Source organism: Podarcis bocagei, assembly GCF_964188305.1.
Source record: "Podarcis bocagei genome assembly, chromosome: 7".
Lineage (NCBI taxonomy): Eukaryota > Metazoa > Chordata > Lepidosauria > Squamata > Lacertidae > Podarcis > Podarcis bocagei.
The window spans coordinates 18,445,530-18,471,491 of record NC_138132.1 but is presented as its reverse complement, the minus strand read 5'-3'; the positions used below and the strand labels follow the sequence as shown (position 1 = coordinate 18,471,491).

The window sequence follows — 25,962 nt, the reverse complement described above, 5'->3', positions numbered from 1 at the left end:
TCCGGCCCTAAATAGGGCAAGCCACGCCCCCCAGCCAGCCGATTGGCTGGCTGGGAGGTGTGGCCAGTCGGGATTCCCCTGTTCTCGCGGGATTTCTGGCAGTGCCTTGGCAGTGGCGGTGGTGCTGCGAAGCAGCAAGGCAGGAGCCCCCGCCCCCGGGGATTCCCTAATCTCGCGGGGGACGGCCGGGGCTCTCCGATTAGGGCGCGCGGCTGGCTGGTGAAGGAGCAGGTGGGGAGGAGGCGGGGGACGGCGGCGGCGCTCTGCTGGAAGGGCGCCCGAGATTATTGGGGGGGCTGAGCCCCCCCAAAAATTTTTTTGAGGGGGCTCGAGCCCCCTCAAGCCCCATGGAGTCGGCGCCTATGGTCAGTACTCATGTGCTTCCCAGCATTGCATTATAGAATTTTAGCAGTGCTGAATGTATCTCTTTGAAGAGCACCATTATCCTCATCCATGTAGCACTGATTGCAGCTCAGAGTTATGGGGAAGCATTTTCATGCCCTCTAGTGCTTAGAACCTGAACAGCTCTGACAGCTCAATTGTTGTTGTTTTATATATATATATATATATATATATATGCTTTCGTAGATTTTCACGGGTACAGGAATGTAGGTTTTGGTGTCTTCGGGTGTCTTCCCGTGTAAGAGTTGGGGTGTCTAGGCGACGTTTCGACGAGGTCTCACTCGTCATCTTCAGGCTGGTGCTTTCGGCTTCTTGTTGCTAGAACAGAGCTCTGTTCTAGCAACAAGAAGCCGAAAGCACCAGCCTGAAGATGACGAGTGAGACCTCGTCGAAACGTCGCCTAGACACCCCAACTCTTACACGGGAAGACACCCGAAGACACCAAAACCTACATATATATATATATATATAGAGAGAGAGAGAGAGAGAGAGAGAGAGAGAGAGAGATTGATTTTCCAATCCAATAACAGCCTCATTATAACAATAACAATTCTATCCAATTGATACAATTATTCAATGTCAAATTGTACAATTTGCCGTATTTTTCTGTATATAACACTCACTAAGACAACCCCTATTTTGGGGGACTCAAACTTACAAAAATGGGGGGGGGGGATTGCCCTGAGTTGGGTTTTTTGGATTGTTAATCCAAAATTTTCTATTCTCACAGCTGGTAGACTCCTTTCCTCCTTGCTGCTGATTTATGGCCATTTATCCTTATCTCAAACACATCCCTTTGTGGATAATAGAGGTTAGGGAGGATTTTGCTCTATATTTTCAAAGCATAGCATTTCTCTCCTCCCCCCCCCTTCCCTCTCAGTTCCTCTCTCTCTCACACACAGAGTTCCAATTTTGTTAAATTCCATATTATATTACGATTTCTTCCATCCTCACTTGTGCAGATATTTTGAAATAAAACTTGCATTCGGGGGGGGGGTGCTGTATCATAAATGCAGAGAAAAACCTTAAGTAAGCAAACTGTGGGCTCCCCTCCCCCCATCATCTTTTCGACCGTATGAAATCTGCTCTCAATCCAAACCTTTCACATCCTTGTAGCTGGGTTGTTTTCCCAGTTTCTTATCTCATTGTCTCTGGCACGGGCCTTTATTTTACTCCAATTAAAATCCAATTAACAGGAAAACCTGTGCTTCCAGGAATGGGATTGGGGTGGGGGTGGGGGTCGCAACAGCCAGAGTGTTGCGTGCACCCAGTGCCTTTGCCTGCCCTTGCATTCCACGGGGAAGTGAGTGCCAGACCGCCAGGCAAACTGCAGATCAGAGCCTGGTTCCTTTTCCAACTGAAGAGGAATGCAGATAATGAAATTCCCCCATCATTATTTGATTATCTCTGTCTATCTCTCTCCCATGGTGTTGATAGAGGTGTCTACCCCCTAGTGCACAGGAAACAGGAGGCCCTCCGATAGCTCAGTTCTGTGCCGAATACTGTGTGCTTTCACCCAGTGAAATCAATTAGGTTTCCCCTCTGCCTGAATCTGCATAGGACAGATCAGGATACTGGGTGTAACATTTTGACTAGGCACTGCAGCTTTCATATTCAAAGATCCCTGTTTGGGTCCCTTGCAGGATTATTCACCTGAACGCTTGCCTACTCCTCTTTAGCAAATCAACACATATTTCAAAAAGTCTGTCAGTTTACCAGACGCTCTGTAAACAAGATTTCCCTTCCCATTCAAAGAAGTGGGGAGCCGCAGAGCTTTGGTGGCAACTCAGTTAGTGGCAACAGCTTCAAGAATACGTGCCAGAGTACTGGAGATCTAGATCCATTTAATAGAATTGTCAAGTTGGAAGGTATCCTCAGGATCATTTAGTCCGACCCCCTGCAGTGCAGGAATATGCAGGCTTCACATTCAGGGATCGAACCTGCAACCTTGATGTTATCAGCACCATCCTCTAACCAACTGAGCTATCGAAGGGCTCTCCTCTACCATTGCTCCCCCAGCACTAGTTATTTGGAGATATAGTATCACTGAACATGGAGGTTCTATTAGGTTGTTACATAGGACAGGACCTTGATTCTGAATGGGTAAGTGCAGTTTCAGCACCTGCGAATGGGCTTTGCAGATCTAGCAAGAAGCAGAATTCCAATGGAGGAGGAGGTGCTGCTGTTGAGCCCTTTCTCCTTACTCGTGCTTCACCAGAACCTCAGGAAGGAATAATAGGAAGTGCCTCAGAGACAGCTATCTCTGCCCCATTGAGGGCCTCATCACACTTTAGGAAGTGGAGAGGCACAGTTCTGTTGTTGCGGGAAGCACTCAAACAAAGCCTGATGAGAAGACTCATGTCTTCTCCAAATACTCGAGGAAACACAGTGAGGAAGGAAGTGACCAAGAGGACGCAGGAGCACCACCGCCACATGTTACAGACCTGTGTCTCCCTGTCATAGAAGGGTGCTCTGTGCCACAAAAGCATAGTTAAACTATGGAACTCATTTCCACGGGTGGCAGTGATGACCACCAACTTAGAGGGCTGTAAAAGAGGGCCGAACAAATTCATGGTACATCAGCCTGTCAATGGCTACTAGCTTGGAAGGTTGTCCATGGGGAAATGTATCTCTGATAAAGGTTCCCCCATTCCTGTTCTGTGAGGACACCTACAGTCAGAAGCAAACATTTGGTCTTTAGAAATGCCAAACCCAGGACTGTAAGTGGATAATTTCCTGGTTGTCATTGCTCAGTTGCCTCCAGGAAATTTGGTTCAAGAGATTTGGTTCTCCATCCCACCTTGGCTCCATGTATCACAAATAACTAAGGTGGGAGCACAAGCATTTCTATTGCTGAGGACTTCTTTGGCCATATTCATACAGTTGTGGCAAATAAACAGACCCCATGCATTGGAAATTGGATGCTTGCTAATTTTTATTGTTTTGAAGCTTTCCTCAGCCCAGCAGACAAGACGGAACAAAAACCATTCATGAGCAACTGATGATCAGCATCACCACGGTAACTCTGGTTGTTTCATGATGCAGTTTGTTGTCTTTGATTAGCAGGGAGCAGGATAGCTGGTCCAGTGGCCAATTCTTGCTTTAGATTTAAGTGAATGCTGAAAAGAGAGAAAAAAGCAGCAAGCTGAGAGTTGTGCAAATAAACCCCTGTTCTCAGAAATCTGCACTTGTTGACGGTTTGATACTAGGCCAGGTTCAAGTTGTTTCTATTAATATATAAAACATTTAACAACTTGGGACTGGTTTATCTTCAAGATTGCCTTACCTCGTATATTCCCACTCAGCCCCTTTGATCTGTCGGACTGGCACTGTTATGAGCGTCACATGATATCCACTGCTCATTTACTGTCCTCTTTTTAGTGTCTGCTACAAACATTTTTGTTTAGACAAGCCTACCCAGACACATAGAATGTTGATGTGTGTTTTAATTTCCTTTTCGTTTATAGCTGATTTTATTATTTATGTTTTAAATACTTGCTTTCAACTGTTTTTGCCGATAATTTTATAGTTTTCTCTCTCTTTGTAAACTGCTTTGAGATGTGTGTGTTTTTACAATCAAGCAGTGTAAAAATTTCACGAAAAGTGGGTTCTCATTCATGGTTGATCTGGGATTGTCAGCATGAATCATGTTTAGGAGCCATTTGCTAGAATACACACATCATCCTTCTGTCCATTTCCAGTTTTCAGGCTCTGACTGCTGTTGTTTATGTAATCCCCGTGCAAGAAGAAGGAATCAGCAGACTTGGGAAACTCTTGAGTGTTTTCAAAAGCACATAAAACCTTAGGGGAGAAAGACCCTAAAGGGGAAATGGACCAATAACTTTGCTCATGGTCAGGGGGTACATGATGCAGAGTGACTGTTGTGGGCAAAATTGGGGAGGGGGCAAAGAACAGAGAATATGATGTAGTAACTCGAATCCTAGAGAGCAGCATTTTATGCAGCCTTTCAGGTTTGCCTCATCTGCAACAGAAGCCATTTCTGGTGATAAGAGTCATTCTTTGGCTGTTCCCGTAGGAACCCCAACTGTGCTACCACACACACACCCCGCCCCCATGATAGAAGAAAGGAAGACACACAAAACACAAATATGTAGTACACACTGGCTCTGTACTCATTTAACAGTCATAGCTCCCAGTATCTCACAAAACAATGCTCAAATCCTGAGAACTGTAGTTTAGTGCTAGGAATTCTGTAAGGTATCTCATCTACCCCACAGATCTGCCGCTCCTTTGATGCTCTAGGGAGAAAGGATGATGTCTTAATGTCAATACGCATTGGGGTTTGGGGAAGGCAGATGTTATGTACTGAGAACAATGGGATCCAAATTGCAGCAGTCTGATTAGTCCTAGAACAATAGGATTCAGAATGCAGCAGTCTGATTGGTCCTAGAACAATGCAGCAGTATGATTGGTTGGCAGGAACCACCCAATCCAGCTCCAGATAGAAGTGAATCCACAACCTGATTGGCTTACAGTAGAATTCCGGAATTTGCCAATCATGTGCAGCCCATTGTGTAAATAATGTATATAAAGCAGATACTGTGAGGGGACTTTCATTCATTCCTCCTCACCACTATGAGCTGAATAAAGAGCATGAAATCACTTTGCGACTCTGAGTATATTTCAGCAGAGCATAAGAATGAATGAAGTTTGTTAAATACAATTAAGCTGGGTTTAACATTGAAGGCTACTGGATTTATTTTTATTTTAAGCAGATCATCTGTATTAGAGAACTTACAGGTGGTGGGGTCCTTTCTGCTTACTCCTCATTCTCATTTACTGGTTCCACCTAAAGAGAGAACACAAGTTTTATTACATCCTCATCCTTATCTCTTCAAGCAGACTTGAAAATTAATTTTTAAAAAATAACTAAGAGTTCGTTGAGGGGCCTACTGGTATCTTACAATTTCTCATTTTAAAATAATTAAGAAGTATCTAGTAGTCGCCAGCTGAACAATCTCCCCCCCCCCAAGCTGCTCAACAGATGTAGGGCTGCCATACGTTCTCAACAACATGGGGGGGGGAGCTCAACAACTTTGTCCGGATTTTCACTTTTAGGAATACGGAAACCCTATTATATATTTAAAGATAAAGGACCCCTGACAGTTAAGTCCAGTCGCGAATGGCTCTGGGGTTGCGGCGCTCATCTCGCTTTACTGGCCGAGGGAGCTGACATTTGTCCACAGACAGTTTTTCTGGGTCATGTGGCCAGCATGATTAAGCTGCTTCTGGCGAAACCAGAGCAGCGCATGGAAACACCATTTACCTTCCCGCCAGAGTGGTATCTATTTATCTACTTGCACTTTGGTGTGCTTTCGAACTGCTATGTTGGCAGGAGCAGGGACCGAGCAACAGGCACTCACCCCGTTGCAGGGATTCAAAGTACTGACTTTCCGATATATTTACTTCTCAGTAAACTTGCACTAATTTCCCATTCTCCTCTCCAAATGGAGATGTTCAAAGTGGTTGATGAAACACATTCAAAACAAATACAATTCAGCCTGAGCAGTGCTAAACCCATCTACCAGTTTCAAGCACCTGTTGCTTCATTACCACCACAAAAGAGGCAGTCATTTTTCCACAACTGCTTCCTGATGGCAGCCCCAGAGTCTGATTGTGGCATAACTGCAAGTGTATGTTTATTAAGATAAAAGAAATGCTTTTAACTTTATAGAGTGGGAGACCACTTTCTGGCATGACCTCCCCCTAGATCAGAGGAGAACCTCAAGCCAGCAGCCAGGTGTCCGTGTGACTTTACAGAAGTTATCCCTTATGGAATTAATAGTCAAAGCAGTGGCGTAACATGGGTTGCCAGTCCCTGGGGCCACACGGAGCTGGGGTGGGAGGGAAATGGATGGGGTGCCTTTGTGCATTCAACTGCCTAACAATGTCTGTGTCATCCAATAAATTGAAGCTGCAGAGATAAGAAAAGATGAGTCTTTCCATTGTCTGGAGAGGTCACTTCCTGCTTTTCATAGAGAAGCTGTTTTCAACAGAGCCCAGCTGTGGAAGTGCGCAGCTGTATTGAGGCAGCGCTGGGTGTTGAAATTTTGCACCCCTAACAATTTTGTGTCTGGGGTGACTGCCCCGTGCCCCCCATGCTATGCCACTGATTCAAAGCAGTCCTCTGCTTTCAGGGTTGTCTGGTCCAAGCCCCTTCTAAAGATAAACAATAAGATGGGCTTGCAGAACAGTGACTGTGGTTTGAAGCCGCCCATTACGTTTTGCATGCACACATTTGAATGCCCATTTTGTTACTTCTTTTGTTATGTTTGGCGGGGCTGCATTTCCTCCCTGGCCATGTGACTGACCTATGACTGCACCTAGGTAGCCAGAAGAGAGCCCCAAAAGCCAAGTATCAGAAGGAAAGGTAGGAAAGAGCGATCCATAAAAATGTGCCCTCATTTCTCACCTCATTCTTTTTGCCTTTGCCTTTGCCTTTGCCATGGCCATGGTGATGGCCTTTGCCTTCACCTTTGCCATGGCCATGGTGATGGCCTTTGCCTTTGCCTTTGCCTTTGCCTCTGCCATGGCCTCTGCCATGGCCACTTTCAGGCTGAGCTACCTCTTCTTCAGTCTAGGAAGCAAAGAACAATTACTATTAAGGATGGAATGGGCAGCTGATTTGGTCCATCGTTCCTGGTTCATCATTCCTGGATCACAGGTCTGTTCCCATCCTGTCTTGATGTTTCAAAGGAACGCATTAGAAGTCTGCATTTAATTGTATACATTTTATATGAAGTTTCTTAAGAACATAAAAACACCCTCCTCTCAACACATTCAATGCATTCAACAACTTTCTGATAGTAAGAGCTGTTCAACAGTGGAACAGACTCCCTCGGAAGGTGATGGACTCTCCTCCAAGGGTATATAAGCAGAGGTTGGATGGCCATCTGTCTGGTATGATCTAGTTGAGATTCCTGCACAGCAGGGGGTTGGACTAGACCCCTGGGTTCCCTTCCAACTGGATGACTCTATGAGTCTATGATTCAACAGTAAGGTACATATTTTTGAATGCCTCTTTTATGTTATAGCCATAATTTTCTGCACACATTTTCTGCACTGGAACCTGTGGTGCTTAAGACATTGGACTTCAAATTCCCTCAGCCCCCACCAGAGCGGCAAATAGCCAGGGGAGGTGGGAGTTGTAGGTGTCCAACAACACTTGGAGCATTGTAGGTTCCCCATCCCTAGCTTTGGGGAATATTAAAATTCATTTTTTTGCTGTTTTGTGGATCTGAATATGAAAGCAGCTGTGTCCAGACAAAAATGTCATAATAGCAACCCGATCCTCCCTTTGTCGATCAAGGCAAAGAATCTCAAAATAGGACACTCTCCTCCCCAGTCAACCAAACCTCCAAATCCCAACACCCCTCCACAGCCTAACAAACCTCTCCCTGCCTCTCGTGGTCCAATGGCCATGTTAGCATTTTATTGCCATTCCAGGTAGTTTCAACCAATTGGGTTATTTGGAACTGTCCAAGGACCTTCTGCTTTGACCTGACTTGGCTTGTCTTCAGCAGGTGCCACCTGCTGCCCTGGAGAACATCAAGCTACAATGGGACCACCCTAGTCTCATTTCTTATAGTTGCTGATGCCTAAGGATTTTGCAGGTTGAGTGGCATATAAATAGAAACCTTTACATTCCCTATAATGCTCCAGATCTCCACTGGAAGCTGTCCTTACACGTTCCCACAATGCCCCAGAATAGTGGGCACTAGGGGACAGAGTAAGAAAAATAAACAGCCCACAGATATGTACTGTCATTGAGTCAACCACATATTTGACATTTTGAAAGAGAAAGTTGCTTTCAGTTGGCATAATGCACAATGGGATTATGTAAGCGTATGATGAGAGGGATAACAGGAAGGACTGCTTAAATCTTCCAGCCCTTTTGGTAGTCACTAGGGGTGCTACACTTGAGAAGGAAAATTGGGCTGTTTCTGTGCAGGTGTGTGTCATTTGCCAATGTGCCGCAATACAACATGTTCACAAGATCTCTTTTTACCAGCGAAAGGGGGTTCTGAGGGATGAAAAATAAAACAATCCTGCTTTTCCATATACAACCTTGCAGACAGGCAAGACTCTCTTGGCAGATGTTCTGAGTCACTGGGCATGAAAACCCCATCCTTGGAGTTGAAAGGCCTTTGTTATGTCAAATCCTGCATGCTGGACATGGTGGGAAATTAAAATGGTGGCTTGCAGATCCAGACATCAGGGCAGTGCTGGTGCGCAGCGACACAGCCTGAGAGCAGGGCTGGCTCCCACAGGAGGGTGCTATATTAATGCCTGTGGATTGCCTCCTTTGGAATCATGGAGCGGAAATTAGGTCCTTTACTCCACCAATTAAAGGATAAGTTGTATAATACTACATTGAGCCAATATGCACTTTGGACTAATGGTCCTCTTTCCCCATTGCTCAGCTGTGTTCAGGCTTACACTCCTTTTTCAGGATGCCAGGCATATTGGCACAGATCCACCCTGGGTTCTTTTGTGCCTTACTAACAGAACAGTGCAAATTCACTCTTCCATTATACGGCTGGATGTTCTTCCTCCTCCTTACATCTGTTGGCTTTTCAAAAATTCCATGGAAGCAGAATTCAAGGGAACCACAAAAGAGTTCCTCTGCCAGTTATTTTTGTTTTTACACCATTGGAGTCCATTCATGACACAAACAGAGAAAGCTCACAGATACTTACTACCACCAATGGATCGACCACATCCTGAAAGAGAAAATTGCAGACAATGTATATAGTGCTTAACGCAGTAATATGACAGAGGAAGGTGAGGATGAAAATGACAAGAGGAAAAGGGGGTGCTGGCCTCTGCCCCCCAGGAGCTTGCACAGCATAGGTCTACAGCTGGTGGCAGTGACAAAGGGGCACAAGCAGGGCTGGTCTAAGATGTTTTGGTATCTGGGCAATCTGCAAAATCCTCCCCTCCCCACCAAGGAAGGAGGGGTGAGTGAAGATCCACATTGGGAGGAAGGGGAGGAATAAAATAAACTACACCCAACAACTGAAGTGGGAATCTGAGGCCACTGCTGGGGTGGGGCTCTCAGTGTCACCAGCAGACAGTGCATTCCTTGGATGCCAGACCTTCTGCCCCTGTGGATCCTGCTGCCCAAGGCTGTCACCTCACCTTGCCTAGTGGCTGGGCTGGCCCTTGGCAGAAACATATATCAAACTCAATGGATCGCCACAGCTGATCACTGTTATTGGGTCTCTGTGGAAACCCACCTGAGACAAAGAATGCTCTTAATAACCTAGGGCAGTTTCACACCCTAGATTTAAAGCACATGACTTCCCCCAAAGAATCCTGGGAACTGAAGTTTCCTCTTCTCAGTTCTGTCAGTTCAGCCTTCCTTTCTATGGATAAATGCTCTTCCTCCTTTTCCTCAATGACTTTTAAATATTCTGTGGTAACCCAATTAAGGGAAGAGAACAAACCACTGTGTTATTCTGCTCCTGAGCCTTTTGGTGCTACTCTAATCCGTTATATAGGATGCAAACACAGAAAGCCCCACAGATACTCACCTCAAGTACTTCCTCCTGGAGATCCTGAAAAAGAAAATGACCGTCAGTCCCCATAGTGCCTACCAGAGTCAAACACCATGATTTCCTTGCCCCAGTGGATTTACGTTTCGTAAAGCTGTGTGACCTTAGCTTACTGTAGACAGTCTACATCTTGGCTACCTAAAGAAGGCTTTAAAGAGACCTAGGGGAAGTTTTGGAGGCTGTTTGATAAGAGGCAACCTGGGAATTAATTGATCTCTTATTTGGTGGTGGCAAGGGCCTCAAATGAAGAAAGGCAAGGTGCAAGAAAGAGGTACACTACTTAACAGACAAGATACTAAGCTTTTCCTATATGCAACAACCACAGCAAGAATTTTATTAGCACAGAAGTGGAAACAAGAGGAATTACTGACAAAGGAAGAATGGCAATTGAAGTTAATGGGGAATGCGGAACTGGCCAAATTGAAGGGAAGAATCCGAGAACAGTGGGACCAGAAGTTCATCAAGGACTGGACTAAATTTGTAAATTGTTTGAAAGACAATTGTAGTCAATCAAACACATTGGTAGGATTGCAAGAAGCTTTGTAAGGAAAGGTATAAAAATCACCGCAGACAAGAATAAGAAAATATGATGCTTTGATGTTTTTGATTTGAAAGCAATGGTTAAGTAGTGAAAATGCAGAAATTTGAAATGAAAGGTAGAAAATCATAAGGAAGGTTTGAAGGAAGTCATGGCCCCAAAAAGCCAAATTGTAAAATATAAGAGGAGAAATTGTAATGGAAAGCATTATTGTAAAATTAATAAAAATGATATGGCCAAGAGAAAAGAAAAGAAAAGAAAGGGGTACACTAATGCCCATCCCTCAGGCAGCACTGGACCCAGGAAGGTGGGATATGGCCATTGCAAGGTCAGTTTCTGAGCCCTGGCTCAGGTGCACCTAGAAGTAATGAGCATGTTTTGCTCCCTAGGCTGTGTTCCAACTTCACACTCCTTTTTCAGAATTCTAGGCCTATTGGCACAGTCCACCCTGGGTGTTTCTTCTTCATCTCAGTTATAGTGCAGTGCGCATTTACTCTCTTATTACATGGATAGAGTCTGGTGTCCTATCTAGCCTATTCTCACAATAACCAACCTATTTTCACAATAACCAACCAGAAACCTGCAGGAAATGCACAAACAAGATTTGAGTCCAAGACCCCTCTTCTCTTCTGTGCATTCCGGCATAGAATGTATTCAGAAGAAATGCTGCCTCCATCTGTGGAATTTTAAGTAATGCCTCTGAAGCTTAATTAGAGGGGGGCAGGGAACCAACAAGAGAGTATTTCTGCAAATTAAGTTTCTTGACCCCGTTGCGGTCCTTACATGTCACAGAGAATGCACATACTTACATCCACATCGTCATCCAAAGCCTCCTAAAAGAGAAAAATGCCAGCAATCTTGAGAGTCATTTATTTTTATCTGCAGTATTATTATTATTATTATTATTATTATTATTATTATTATTGCATAATGTGCAATAGGGTTATATAAGAGAAGGACTGCTTAGATCTGCCAGTCCTTGTCATAGGGACTATAGTAGTCATTAGAGGGGCGGCACTTGAAGAGGAGGATCGGGCTGTTCCTGTAGTGGGGTGTGTGTGTGTGTGTGTGTGTGTGTGTGTGTGTATGTATTGGTGTCTCACAACTTTGACCTGTTGCAGGACCTTAGCCAGACCTTAGCAGAGCATACACAGAGTTCCAGAAAGTAATCAGTTGCAGGCAGGATGGACGAAGCAGGAACAAAATGCTGCTACTATTAAATTGGTTACTTAGAGGTGTTTATTATTTACAGCAAGCTCTACAGGTTACTATACACAAGAACAGATACAGATATGGATCTTAACTAGCTCTCTCTGACAAACTCCAAACGATTCTCAGAACTCCACACTGACCAACAAACACTTCAGTCAGTAAGATCATAAGTCATCATGCCTGTGTGAGACCACAACCAATGGTAGCACTATATCCAAGGTCCCATATCTCCAGTCAGATATCTCCTCTCTGCTCAGTCATCCTTGGCCTTTGGCCAACTCTTAATTGATTCTGTGTGAAGCTGCACAGAATGGCACGTAGTCAAAAATCCCAACAGTATGTGTATGTATGTTTGTGTGTTGCCAATGTGATGCATTACAATATACTCACAAGATCTCTTTTGTGCTTCACATGACCCTGAGGAATGAAAAATAAAACAAGGGTGACTCAGTTCTGCTTTTCCATCAACAAACCTTGGGCACACGAAAGATTCTCCTGGAGGATGCTCTGGGTCACTGGGGTTTGAATGGACATGGAAATTTCATCCTTGAGCACGGAAGGCTCATTTGTTACATGAAATCTTGTGCGCTGACACAACCTGAGACCAGGGCAGGCTGCCATTTTGAGGTAGCCCCTAGGAAAGCAGCAGAATCCTGCCTATAGCAGAGGTTATTGTAAGAGTTTTAGGCAGGCATTGGAGTTTCCCCATGATGCCTTGCAGTGACACTCCATCATTTGGGGAAATCAAAGTGGTGGCTTGCAGATCTAGACACCAAGGCAGTGCTGGTGTACACTGACGAAACCTCAGATCAGGGCTGGCTCCCATTTGAATTTCCCTGTCTTTTTGAATTGTAAGCCTGAAGGCAGTGGTTCTCTTTTGTTTTTTCTTCTTGAAATTAGTTTTCTGGGAGTCACTTTTAGAGATAAAATAGAGTTCTTTTTTAATGTAAATAATAAACTGATCAGAGGTAGGGCCCAGTTACTCTGTGTCGGGCCTGGTAGGCAGGTTTATGCTTTGTTTTCCCACATAGCAATGAATGGCAGCTTTTCAACCCATGTGGGAGAGCTTAGGAGGAGTGGGAAACACCTGACCCTCCAGATTATGTTGACCTACAACTCCCATCAGCCTTCACTATTATCTATGTTGGCTGGGGTTGATGCATGATGCAGTTCAACAAGATTCGAAGGGCTTTTGTCTCACTAATAAATCACTGTGAATTCACTCTTTCACTACACAGATAGATCTCCCTCCTCCTTAATCTTGGTGACTTTAAAAAACAAATCCACAGAAGCACAATTAAAAGCAAGTGAAGTAACGAAAGCATTCTTTTGCAGATTAAGGGTTTGGCATAGTCCATATTTGGCAGCCACAGAGAAGGACCACAGCTACTTACATGCAGCTTATCTTTGCCTTTCTGAAAGAGAAAATTGCCATCAGTCTGCATAGTGCCCAACAGAGTTATATAAAAGAAACTGATGAGAGAGTCAGAGTGGTTAGATTGTTGGACTAGGACCTGGGAGACCAGGGTTCAAATCCTACTTCTGTCATGAAACTCATTGGGTGACCTTGGCCCAGTCCCTGCCTCTCCACCTAACTTAATCCACTGAGTTGTTCTGGGGATTAAATGAGAAGGGGAGAACAATGCACACCAACCTGAGCTCCTTGGAGAAAAAAAGAGAGAGTAGAAATGCATCAAACAAACAAACAAGGATGAATATGTCACAGGCTGCAGTAGCAGAGAGAGCAGAAGAGAGGTAGGACCACTCCATCGCTGCAGCTGGGAGGCCACCTCTGATTCTGTGTCTCTTTGACCTATCCCTGTCTAGCGAGTCATTGGAAGAACTTGCAGCTCATTTACAGATTTCTTCCTCTGTGCCAATCCATTTTGTTTTGTTTTCAATTGTAAGCCAGAGGGAAAGGACCCCCACTTTTTGTGACCTGGGGACCAATTTTAGCTAAAAAGTGGAATAAAAAAAGTGAAGTAACAAAAGCATTCTTCTGCAGATTAAGGGTTTGGCATAGTCCATATTTGGCAGCCACAGAGAAGGACCACAGCTACTTACCTTTAGCCCACCTTGGACTTTCTGAAAGAGAAAATTGCCATCAGTCTGCATAGTGCTCAACAGAGTTATATACGATAAGATGATGAAAGAGTCAGAGTGGTTAGATTGTTGGACTAGGACCTGGGAGACTAGGGTTCAAATCCTGATTCTGTCATGAAACTCATGGGGTGACCTTGGGCCAGTCCCTGCCTCTCCACCTAACTTAATTCATTGAATTGTTGTGGGGAATAAATGAGGAGGGGAGAACTATGCACACAAACTTGAGCACCTTGGGGGTGGGGAAGAGAATATAAATGCAATAAACAAACAAACAAACAAGGATGAATATGTCACAGGCTGCACTAGCAGAGAGAGCAGAAGAGAGGTAGGACCACTCCATCGCTGCAGATGGGAGGCCATCTCTGATTCTATGTCTCTTTGACCTTTCCCTGTCTAGCGAGTTGTTGGAAGAACTTGCAGCTCATTTTACAGATTTCCTCCTCTGTGCCAATCCATTTTGTTTTGTTTTCAATTGTAAGCCTGAGGGAGAGGATTCCCCCCCCCTTTTTTTTGGGTGACCTAGGGTCCAATTTTAGCTGAAGAGTGGAATAAATAAAGTGAAGTAACAAAAGCATTCTTCTGGAAATTAAGGGTTTCGCATAGTCCATATTTGGCAGCCACAGAGAAAGACCACAGGTACTTACATCCAGCCCACCTTTGCCTTTCTGAAAGAGAAAATTGCCATCAGTCTGCATAGTGCTCAACAGAGTTATATACGATAAGATGATGAGAGAGCCAGAGTGGTTAGAATGTTGGACTAGGACCTGGGAGATCAGGGTTCAAATCCTGATTCTGTCATGAAACTCATCGGGTGACCTTGGGCCAGTCCCTGCCTCTCCACCTAACTTAATTCACTGAGTTGTTCTGGGGATTAAATGAGAAGGGGAGAACTATGCACACCAACCTGAGCTCCTTGGAGAAAAAAAGAGGGAATATAAACGCAATAAACAAACAAACAAGGATGAATATGTCACAGGCTGCAGTAGCAAAGAGAACAGAAGAGAGGCAGGACCACTCCATTGCTGCAGCTGGGAGGCCACCTCTAATTCTGTCTCTCCTTGACCTTTCCCTGTCTAGCGAGTCACGGGAAGAACTTGCAGCTCAGTTTACAGATTTCCTCCTCTGTGCCAATCCATTTTGTTTTGTTTTCGATTGTAAGCCAGAGGGAAAGGATTCCCCCCCCACTGCCTTTTTTTTGGGGTGACCTGGGTTCCAATTTTGGCTGAAAAGTGGAATAAAAAACAAACAAATAAATAACCCAGGCAATGGTAGGGCCAGGGTTGGTGGGTAAGAGCTGCCCACTCAGCAAGATGCCTTTCAGAGACGCCTCCTTGGACCGAAGATTGGGGCCCCATCAGTGCAGCATGTCACACATACATGTGTCATGTATGCATCATTGGAAGGAGGCACATCATCGAGAGCAGGCTTTGCACAGTTTCATTGATCGTGGCTCCTCCTCTCTCACACTCAGGAGAAGCCTTCCTTTGATGCTCGGTGGTTAGACCTCCACCCCCTCAATATCGGGGGGGGGGGAGGCTAAGTCCCCTGCTAAGGAATACTGAGGGGGCTGAAGACACATCCACCCCTTAAGAGTTGATGTGTGTGGTGCCATTCCCTAGTATAATGTTTTATAGCAGTGAATGGTGGCTTATCAGCAGATGTGCGAGTTGACTGGTGTCTTCCAGTTGTGCTTATGGAGCAACCCTGCCTCACTTGGGGACAAGATCTGACTCTTGCCCAGGGACTTTCCTGTGTCCCAACACACAGCTCTTCTTATAGACCGGCTGATTGGCACAGACACACTCTGGATTCTTATTTCCTGGTAACACATTACTGTGAATTAAGCCTTCCTTTCTCAGATAGATCTTCCTTCTGCCTATGCTCAGTGACTTTTAAACAGTCTGTGGGAGCCCTATTAAGGGACAGGAATGAACAACATTGTTGTTCTGCTCCTTTGGTTTTGGGTGTTCTCTAGTCCATATAGGCAGTGCTTTTTTCTTTAAAAAAAATGGTTTAGGGGTACTTTCCTTTTGACTCAAGAAAACCACCATTTCCTTGAGACCCTGAAAAAGTAAATGGCCATCAGGTTAAGAACTTAATTCGTTCTGGAGGTCCGTTCTTAACCTGACACTGTTCTTAACCTGAGGTACCACTTTAGCTAATGGGGCCTCCCACTGCCGCCGCGCAATTTCTGTTCTCATCCTGAGGTAAAGTTCTTAACCCGAGGTAATATTTCTGGGTTAGCAGAGTCTGTAACCTGAAGCACCTGTAACCTGAGGAACCATGGTATTCAGAACCATTGTTGCCTCCAACTATGGAATTTAAAATAATTCCTTGGAAGCTTAATTAGAGCAGAGAACCAATAAAAGAGTCTTTCTGCAAGTTCAGTTTCCTGACACTGTTGCAGTCCATACATGTCATAAACAGATAAAACAGATACTTACGGCGCCCACAGAACCCTGAAAGAGAAAAATGCCATCAGTGTTCAGAATACTTTATTTTTCTCTGTGTTTTTTAAAAATCTATTTTTCACTTCATTTTTCCTAAACAGAAACAAAACATACATATAAATATCAATGCAACATGAGGGGCTTTTGATGATAAAGTCAAAAGAAGGATTAAAAAAATCAGGAGAAAATGAACTTGATACAATTGTAAAATGTAAAAATTGTAAATGGGGCATAGAAACAACTTGCATTATACACTGAAGGGGAAAAGGAAAAAAGGTCTTAACAGTTTACAGAGGTTGTCAAATAAAATCATATTTCAAAGGGATTTGTCACCTGTGTTGTTGTTTATTTATTATTTAATTCATAGCCCCCCAAGAGAGTACTTAACAGTGTTATATCAGAGAGGAAGATGGTGATAAAGATGACCGGGGCGGGGGAAGGGGGGGAGAAGAGCAAGTCTCTTTCCCCCAAATCACAGATCTGGAAAGTGAAATATAATAGGAAAGGGGGTGGGAAGGGGGTTGGAACCAAAAGTACAAATCAACAAAGAAAGAAGGTGGCAGGATGAGGGCAACATGGATCAATAAGTTTCATTGGAAATGCACTTGTGTTACTTTGGGCTCAATGCTGAATGCCAAACTGAAGCCAGTAAGCAAATTAATAATAAACCCCCCAAAAGCTTAAAACTAAATTTCAACAACCAATATAAGAGGGATAAGCTGGTTAACATCTGCAATTATTAGACAAAATAGCAGTTGCTACAGCCGAAGCAGCAACCAGCTGTGCCTGTTGGAATTTTGTAGGACATTCAGTGCTAATCATACTTTGTAAACTAAAATCACTAAACCACCACAATCAATAAACGTAAGTTCATAAATTTCAATGGCTCTCATCTATGGCTAGCAATGGGTACCACCCATCCATTTTAATGTAATATTGGCCTGCACTGAACCCCCCTTTAACCCCCCCCCCTGTTTTTTGAAATACCCTTAGCAAAACTAGCAATACTGGTAACCTTCACAGGGTATGCACATACAGTGGGAATCCAGGACAATGCACTTAATAACAACTGCCATCATTCCTGGCCATTGGCCGTGCTTGCTGGGGCTGATGGAAGTTGTTGGTCAGCAACATATGGAGAACCAAAGTTTCCCCACACCTGGTCTAGACAGAGGGGAGAGCTGCACAAGGCCAGAAAAGGGGCCACAGAAAGCTGACATCCATACACTGGTTTAATCTGTACCAAGTCTTTAGCTGGAAGCTTCTAAGTTTGTTTTTAGCATGAAACCCAGCCCACTGAATTACTCCCCTCTTACCAAGCTCTGTACAGACACCGCCACAAAAAGGAACACAACCAATGGATACAGCAGCTTCATTTTGCCGGTCTTCTTCTTTTCACTCTTTGAGATACTTCTCAAAGCGCAAACCATCCTTTCCAAACCCCAGCATTTATACTCACTTTGGGAAGGCTCAGTGGGTCCAAATCTCAATATTTCCATTGTCAAAAAGCGTGTGGATAATAGGTTTATCAATAAGGAAAGGTCACGGGATGGATTGCATCAGCCTAACCACAGTATGGAACAACATGGCTGCATCCAAGGAAAAGAAGGATGCAAAGGGCAACTGGATGTGACATCCCATGGCTGTTGGCACTTCTGCAGCTGGCACAGAAATATTATCTGCCACTTCTTTGATGTGCTGGAAAATGCCTGGATGCTGGACACAGCCATGTCTGTTTCGGATTTTTGCTGTACCCTTTGGAAGGCAAAATCCATAGCTGCTGAGGTCATTCAACTAACTTTCTAATAACATCTTCCTTGATTAGGGCTGGGCCAAGCTGTCAATTCTGAACTCTATTGATTTCTCATTTAGCAATGCATTTTAAGTCCTTGTGAAAATTCATTAGTGTTTTTGTGCAAATTTCTCCTAAAATTAAATATGCATGCAAAAAGCCTAATGAACTCCTTCTTGCAAAGCGGGTTTCCCTAACATATGCAATGTTCACTTGTTAGATGCATTTTTATGCACACTCTGCATTGTATAGGCATTTGAAAAAATGTATTACTTGGCTGGAGAACTGCATTTGAAAATTCAGACAACAGCAAATCTTGAAGGACTACTGTGTTTCACCTCTCGTATTGTTTTGGGAGATGGGACTCAGTTAGGCTCATCTTAAATATTAATGGGAACATTTTCTCTCTCTAACCCTGTTAGATAAAATTGTGAATAAATCACCTGTAGTTTTTAGCAGAAGAAGCAGCTCAGACATAATTCCCAGACCTGTACAAATAACAATGAGCAAATTGATTGCCTTGTTGTTAACTAGGGTTGAGTACATACCACCTTCTTGGGAGTGTTACAATCCACATTCTCATATTTTTCTTATTCAGTGCTCCAACAATGGATTAACTTCATGCACTCCCAGAGCCGGTAAGGTTTGCTAAGTGACAGTATAAGGGGAAAATGAGAAACTGAGAGGATCGAAATTGGGATATCTTCCCATCCCTGCTGTTAATACATGCACCTGGGAAAAGAAGATGGTGGGAAATGAAGATGCAGTTTGCCAACTACCCTATTAGCAAAGTTTAAAAAATAAAAATAAAGGGGGGAAAAGGCAGGAGTTCTGGGGTCTCCTGGTAACCCCCTGAGCCACCCCTAACAAAGCCCCTGGTGTTTGAATCACATATGTATTATGGTTTATTAAAGCAATATCCTTGTCTTATCATGATTTGAAGTTCATGATCCTTGGCTTATCACAATCCTTTGTCATCATCAGATGCCCCTTTGAATGAGCTTGCTGCAATATCTCCACTGAACCAGCTAATGAAACCACAGTGCTGTTCTGAATCAACAGGGACTCTGCTACTCTTGGACCAACCTTAGAATGGTTTCTTTGTTGTTTGCAAAAGGGACCTGAGCACCGATAAGGGAGACCAAGGTAAATGAATCTTATCAGCGAAAAGGGCATCAGATTCAAAGAGTGTTGTGCATAGATAAAGAGATTTGGCACACCTTCTCTGGGCCAGATGGATCAGCCAAAATCATTAGGTTCTTGGCAAGGGCAAAGTGGAAGCAGAAGCTGGAGCCCTCAAATCCCAGAATGACCACCATTATCATTATTATCATTATATATTTATATATACCCCATCTTTTCCCCTGATGGAACTCAAGGTGGCACCACCAAAGAAAGTTCAAAACAGGTCTCATCCACACAAGCAACAGAATGAGATGGGAATGAATTGATAGAGTCCTATAATGATATATTGGATTATGCTACATCTAAACCTGAATGCAGGAACGGGACTTACATTACCTAATCCTACCCTGCCCCCCCTTTTTAAAAGAGTCAGTGCTAGTCCATCTGAAGAGCTGTGCTGGATCATAGAAACTGTTCATCAGGAGAGATTAGTCCTTCTTGTTGCAAGGTGTTGCTTCACAGAAGCTTTACCTGCAGGATTCATTCAGGGCCTGATCTGGGTCACGGCCAATTCAGTGTTCCAGGTCCAGCCTCAGATCGGGTTGTGAGGGCATGCACAGCCCTAGTGCATATAAAATAATATACAGTACACTAAAATGCTGCTGAACTTTCATGGGGATGTTTTTCTTCTTCTTAATTTAAAAATTGCTGCTGAATTTGAGGCCACATTCACACCATACATTTAAAGCACTATGGCATGGGTAGGTAAGCTAAGGTCCGCGGGTCGGATCAGGCCCAATTGCCTTCTGGATTTGGCCTGCGGACGGTCTGGGAATCGCTGCGTGCATCGCCAGCGTACATGTTCTTTCCCTCTCCCTCACACGGCAGCGGCGCCTACTCCCTCCCTCTTCCTAGCTTCTCCCCACCCGGCCTAGAGGAGAAAGGGGGCTGGGCTTTGTTGGTGCCAGCAGCAGCAGCAGCAGTGCTTAAGTGGCCACCATTTTAAGCAGACCCTCTCTGGAGCCCTTTCGTGGGCCAGTCATTGTCCCGCCGCCGCCACCAGCCCCTGCCACTCGCAAGACACAGGTAAGCAGCCACTGGGGATTGTGGTGCTCTTGCCTAATTTTTCTTCTTCAAAATATAGTCCGGCCCCCACAAGGTCTGAGGGACAGTGGACCGGCCCCCTGCTGAAAAAGTTTGCTGACCCCTGCACTATGATATGACTTTAAATAGCCATGGCTTCCATCAAGGAATTCTGGGAGCTGTAGTTTGTTAAGGGTGCTGAGAGCTGTTAGGGGTCCCCCCCCATGTTCCCCCCAAAGAGCTACAATTCCCAGAGTTCCCTGTGAAGATGGATTGATGGCTAAACCATTCTGAGAGGTGTAGCTCTGAGGTGGGAATAGAGGCCTCCTAACAACTATCAGCACCCATATCCAAATAAGCTTCTGGGATTGTTTAAGGAGGGAAGTCCTGACTGTTCAAAGTGGTATGATACTGTGTTAAAGGTGGTGTGGTGTGGAAGTGGCCAAGACTGGGAAAAAAACAAGAAACCAAAATTGGCAGAGTCATACATCCCTAATGATTACCCATAAAAATGTTTTCTGGATGCTTATAACGAAATGGCTCTGCTTCCATCATCGTTATGGCAGTGTGACTAGTTTGTTTTTTTAGAAGTTTGACCTCCCCATATGAAGCAGGCAGCAACACAACACTGTTCCTTCTCCTCAAGTGTGGCAAATGAAATCATTTTACGTGGCACAATGCAACACACACACACCCTGCCGCATTTCCTTGACAGGAAGGGAGCAGAAATTCTATAACAATAGGGGCATTGGGTTTGGGCACTCAGGCCTGCTGGCACATGTATTAAATGTAGCTGCAGAACGGAATACTGTTACTGCAGGAACATCAAGGTGTGGAAGAATCTTGGAGAGGCGAAGATGTTGATGCAGTTCCTTGCATGGATTGCTTTGCTTTTTGCAGTCTCAACACAGGCTTGGGTAAGAGAGAGAATGCATCCAGTGGGTTGGGATCGCTTTTCAATTGCACCACAGATTTCAAGTGGTATTATACCACAGTGAATAGCCATGGGTTCCCCCAAAGGATTCTGGGAAGCAGAGGTGGATTTAGGCAGGGCAACCAGTTCCACTGTACTGGACACCAAGCCTAGAGTGCGCCACAGGGCATCATAACTATGATGTTGTGAATTGAGCAGGGCATGAGAGGCAGCGAGCACTAAATTTTGGCCTCACATGGGGCACCGCTAAAGTTTGAAAGACTAAAGTCTGCTCCTCCAGGGAAGTGTAGTTTGTTATGGGTGCTGAAAATGGCTATGAGATGGCTATTCCCCTCTCACAGCTACAATACCCTGAATTCCTTGGGAAGAGAGATTGATTGTTAAACTACCCTGAGAGTTGTAGCACTGTGGGGCAATTCCTTCAGCCTACTTTGCGGTTGGGCAAGGCCAGATGACATTTTGGGGGAAGCTGTGGCTGTTCAAAGTGCTATATTAGTGCTTTAGGTGTGTGGTGCAGATGTTTCATTCGAGTGCTTAAAGTCCTGGATTTCTTGTGATGTTACTTGCAGTGCTGAAGCTCTGAATGGGCTTTATGTTTTTGAGTCAGTTGATGGATAAGGGTTCAAACCAGATCTGGGTGGGCCCAACAACATGCGAACTCAACCTGAGAGAAAGGTTGGGAACTAGGCCAGTTCCAAATTTAAAGTTGCCCTCAGTGATGTGATGGTCGTGGGCCACAGCAGTGCCCTGAGAAGTGCTAGGCAGCTGGGTCTAGCCACCATTTGGGGAGGAGTGTTTGCTAAACTCCTCACATTTACAAACTTGGACCTGGCACTAGCACAAGACAGTTGATTCTGCCACCTATTGGCCTTGTTCAATTTAAAAGAGCATAGGTTCAAAGTTTTGGCCTCAAAGCTTGAGTTGTAAGGAAAAGGGTACATTTTTCAAGTTGTCAGAAATACATGAATGTGTCCCTTCCGGGTGATGTGACCTCTGTTCTGATTGGTATTCATATGTTTGTAATTAATATGCAAAATGTGCATGCCTTTTCTATCCATGAGTAAGCCTTAACGGGGAAGTGCGTGTTGCTAAGTGGGATGCAGAGGTTTTGGGAACATTGTCGCAGCAAGTATCCCAGAGGACAATGGACTGCATTATGAATCAGATACATGGAATCGGGACAAGTATCAAAGATTGATAAGGTCAGGCATCTGCCAAGGCCTCAGTCACAAGCAGGGCTCACTGAGAAACAGGGACGGAGAAATTTGATTCTTTGCATTTAAAGGCAAAGCTTCCTAATTCACACTTTCTAAAACAATGTTTGAACTGAAACACAGCCATCCTTGAAAATTCGCTCCTCTCTGAATTTTGCAATGGAGTTCTCCAGCCAGGTAATATGAACAAAAATGCATCTGCTGCAGGGAAAAGTGTATATAATAATGCATATATTGGTGATAAATAACATACAAATAGCATTGTGTTAGGGGGAAATTATTTGTAAAAAAATATGTATATGCTAGGCAACAATGCACACAAATGTGTATCTAAACAGATATTTGTACTATCAGGAGGCCCTCTAATAATAATAATACTAATAAAGAAAGAAAGAATGTATTTGTACCCCACCCATCTGGTTGGGTTTCCCCAGCTACTCTGGGTGGCCCCCAACAGAATATAAAAATGAAACATCAAACATTAAAAACGACCCTAAACAGGGCTGCCTTCAGATGTCTTCTAAAAGTCAGAGGGTTGTTTAACTTTTAAAATAATCATTGTAAGCATGAACTGATGTGAACATGTAGGGAAAGCCATTTTAAAAGTAGAGAAATAAGAAACCTGAGAAGAAGGGAGATTGACATATTCACCCATCCCTCCTGACAAGAAATAGACACACCTGTCCCCCTTTCTCCTTCTTATGGCTGCGATTTGCTTGATCACTTGCCTCTCACTTCGGTCCAGACAGCGGTAGTGGTGAAAGGGAGGGGCCACAGGTGCCACTGCCTGCCTGCTCATTGGCTATCTGCCTGTTAAGCCAGTAGGTGGTAGCAATGGTGAAGTCGGTGGAGGAGCTGGTGGTAACGTCAGTGACAAGATGGGCTCCCTGAGGGTTATGAAGGCGAAATCACAGAGGTTATCTTGTCCAGGGGTCCTCCAAACTCTGGAGGTCAACAGGGCACCTGTTTCCCAGAATGCTTAGCACAGTGACACTGACATTCTGCACCTGAGTGCATCTCTGTAACTGGCCAGACATCGTAGAAATGAAAATAATGCCTGTTTTGTTTTGTTTTCCAGGGTGATGGAGATGGGGATGAAGATGAAGGCGGGATGCCAGTAAGTTAAACAAAGCTGGATTTCAGTTACAGTGTCTCCCCTTTAAAATGATTAAGGTTCATAACTTGAATGAGTGGGCAGCAACAGTTACCACTCCGCACAGAAATATATCTCACACACCTATCCCACCCTTCAACTAAGGGTCTTGGTCATCCAATATAGGATTTTCTAACCACCACCACCCCCATTCTATTCTCACAACAACCCTACAAGAAAGATGGTCAGTTGGCAGAGAGAGACTGGATGCCCCAGCATCATCCAGGAAGTTCAATGCCTGAGAAGATATTTGAGATCTGACCTCTGATACTCCATCCTAGGGGTTCTCAAGCCATGGTCTGTGAGCTACATTCAGATGGCTAGCAGCATATCCGTAAAATACAACAAGAATCCATGCACCAACGAGGCCAGCACATTACAGTCACTACAACAGGCAGCAATTTTCATCTGAGGAATTTTTTTTTGCAACCAAGGAAGCTGTCCTCATCTTGAACTGTGGTGGCCACTCTGACTAGAAGCAGCTCTCAGGGGCCTTTCAGTGGGGATGACCAGGATCAAATCTGGGAACCTTCTGCATGCAAATCATATAATAATAATAATAATAATAATAATAATAATAATAATAATAATAATAATAAATTTTATTTATATCCCGCCCTCCCCAGCCGAAGCCGGGCTCAGGGCGGCTAACAACAATCAAATAATCAAACAGTCAAATAGTCACACAATCTAAAAATATTTCATTATAAAAATTAATTAAATCAAATTGATGGCAACCAATTAAGCAAAATTCTGCGCAGGTTGCCAGAGGAGGGAGTCAGGCTGTGCCCTGACCAAAGGCCTGGCGGAACAACTCTGTCTTGCAGGCCCTGCGGAAAGATGTCAGGTCCCGCAGGGCCCTAGTCTCTTGTGACAGAGCATTCCACCAGATTGGAGCCGCAGCCGAGAAGGCCCTGGCTCTAGTTGAGGCCAGCCTAACCTCTCTGAGGCCTGGGACCTTGAGGATGTTATTATTTGCAGACCGTAGGTTTCTCTGTGGGGCATACCAGGAGAGGCGGTCCCGTAGGTACAAGGGTCCTAGGCCGTATAGGGCTTTAAAGGTTAAAACCAGCACCTTAAACCTGATCCTGTACTCCACCGGGAGCCAGTGCAGCTGGTATAGTACCGGATGAATGTGATCTCGCAGTGAAGACCCCATAAGGAGTCTCGCCGCGGCATTCTGCACCCGCTGGAGTTTCTGGGTCAGTCTCAAGGGCAGCCCCACGTAGAGCGAGTTACAATAATCCAGTCTGGAGGTGACCGTCGCATGGATCACAGTGGGTAGGTCAGGGCGAGAGAGATAAGGGGCCAACTGCTTAGCTTGGCGGAGATGAAAAAATGCCGCCTTTGTTATAGCTGTAATCTGCGCCTCCATAGAGAGGGAGGTATCGAAGATTACACCCAAACTCTTAACGGACGGTGCTGGCACTAATTGCACCCCCGCAAGAGATGGGAGTTGCCCCCTCGATCCCATATCGTCCCGCCCCAGCCAGAGGACCTCTGTCTTCGAAGGATTTAACTTCAACCGGCTCCCACGTAACCATCCAGCCACAGCTTCCAGACATCTGGTCAGTGTGTCTGGGGCCGAGTCAGGATGGCCATCCATCAACAGATAGAGTTGGGTGTCATCAGCATACTGATGGCAACCCAGCCCAAAACTCCGGACAAGCTGGGCGAGGGGGCGCATAAAGATGTTAAAAAGCATCGGGGAGAGAATCGCACCCTGAGGCACTCCACACACCAAGGAGTGGCACGATGACAATTCCCCCCCCCAAGTGCCACCCTCTGTCCCTGACCAGAGAGAAACGAGCGCAGCCATTGAAGGACTGTGCCCTGGATCCCCACATCGGCAAGGCAGTGGTCCAGGAGTTTGTGATCGACCATGTCAAAGGCTGCTGACAGATCTAGAAGAATCAGCAGCCCCGACCCACCTCGATCCAGCTGCCTGCGGAGATCATCTGTTAGGGCGACCAGAGCAGTCTCGGTCCCATGACCAGCGCGGAAGCCAGACTGGAATGGATCCAAAGCAGATGTTTCATCCAGAAACCTACCAAGCTGTTCAGCAACCGCTCTCTCAATCACCTTACCCAGGAATGGAAGATTCGAGACTGGGCAGTAATTGGATAGATCTGAGGGATCTAATGCTGTTTTCTTTAAGAGCGGACGCACCACCGCCTCCTTCAGTTCCCCTGGGAATATCCCGGTGCCAAGGGACAAATTGATGATATCCCCCAGGGGGGCCTGCACCTCGTCTGGACACGCTCTAATCAGCCATGATGGGCACGGGTCAAGAGGACACGTGGTGGGCTTTCCAGCTTGGAGGAATCTGTCCACATCGGCTGGAGATATCCGGTCAAAGTGGTCCAATACTGGACCCG

At 44.9% G+C, this 25,962-nt stretch overlaps 2 protein-coding genes and 1 pseudogene across 7 annotated transcripts in view; 2 read left to right on the top strand and 1 right to left on the bottom strand.

The window, feature by feature from the left end:
- Positions 1-25,962, top strand: part of LOC308592261 (free fatty acid receptor 3 pseudogene) — a 102,226-nt pseudogene that overhangs the window by 55,745 nt on the left and 20,519 nt on the right. The gene's annotated exons all lie outside the window — the stretch shown is intronic.
- LOC308591230 (uncharacterized protein) lies at positions 3,320-17,717 on the bottom strand. The gene is made up of 12 exons (XM_081201787.1): positions 17,600-17,717; positions 16,278-16,292; positions 14,478-14,498; positions 13,795-13,815; positions 13,125-13,145; positions 12,121-12,147; positions 11,328-11,351; positions 9,960-9,983; positions 9,123-9,146; positions 6,836-7,000; positions 5,162-5,212; positions 3,320-3,521 (listed from the first exon to the last, which is right to left on the bottom strand). Exons 1-11 carry the CDS (start codon positions 17,711-17,713, stop codon positions 5,183-5,185), a joined length of 486 nt encoding a protein of 161 aa, XP_081057913.1. The 5' UTR covers positions 17,714-17,717; the 3' UTR covers positions 3,320-3,521; positions 5,162-5,182.
- The window catches only part of LOC308592249 (uncharacterized protein), a 28,398-nt gene continuing 23,477 nt past the window's right edge, over positions 21,042-25,962 (top strand). For all 4 annotated transcript variants that reach the window (XM_081203568.1, XM_081203569.1, XM_081203567.1 and 1 more), the window contains exons 1-2: positions 21,042-21,200; positions 23,510-23,548. In XM_081203568.1, the coding sequence (XP_081059694.1) occupies positions 21,141-21,200; positions 23,510-23,548 (99 nt within the window). In that variant the 5' untranslated portion in view covers positions 21,042-21,140. The remainder of the gene's footprint in view (positions 21,201-23,509; positions 23,549-25,962) is intronic.

Excerpts from the sequence above, each read along its gene's own strand:
- LOC308591230 (XM_081201787.1), bottom strand. The coding sequence starts at position 17,713 with ATGGTTTGCGCTTTGAGAAGTATCTCAAAGAGTGAAAAGAAGAAGACC. Across the intron at positions 13,146-13,794 it reads AAGTCCAAGGTGGGCTAAAG|AAAGGCAAAGATAAGCTGCA; the intron begins GTAAGTAGCTGT and ends TTTCTCTTTCAG. Across the intron at positions 9,147-9,959 it reads TCCAGGAGGAAGTACTTGAG|GATGTGGTCGATCCATTGGT; the intron begins GTGAGTATCTGT and ends TTTCTCTTTCAG.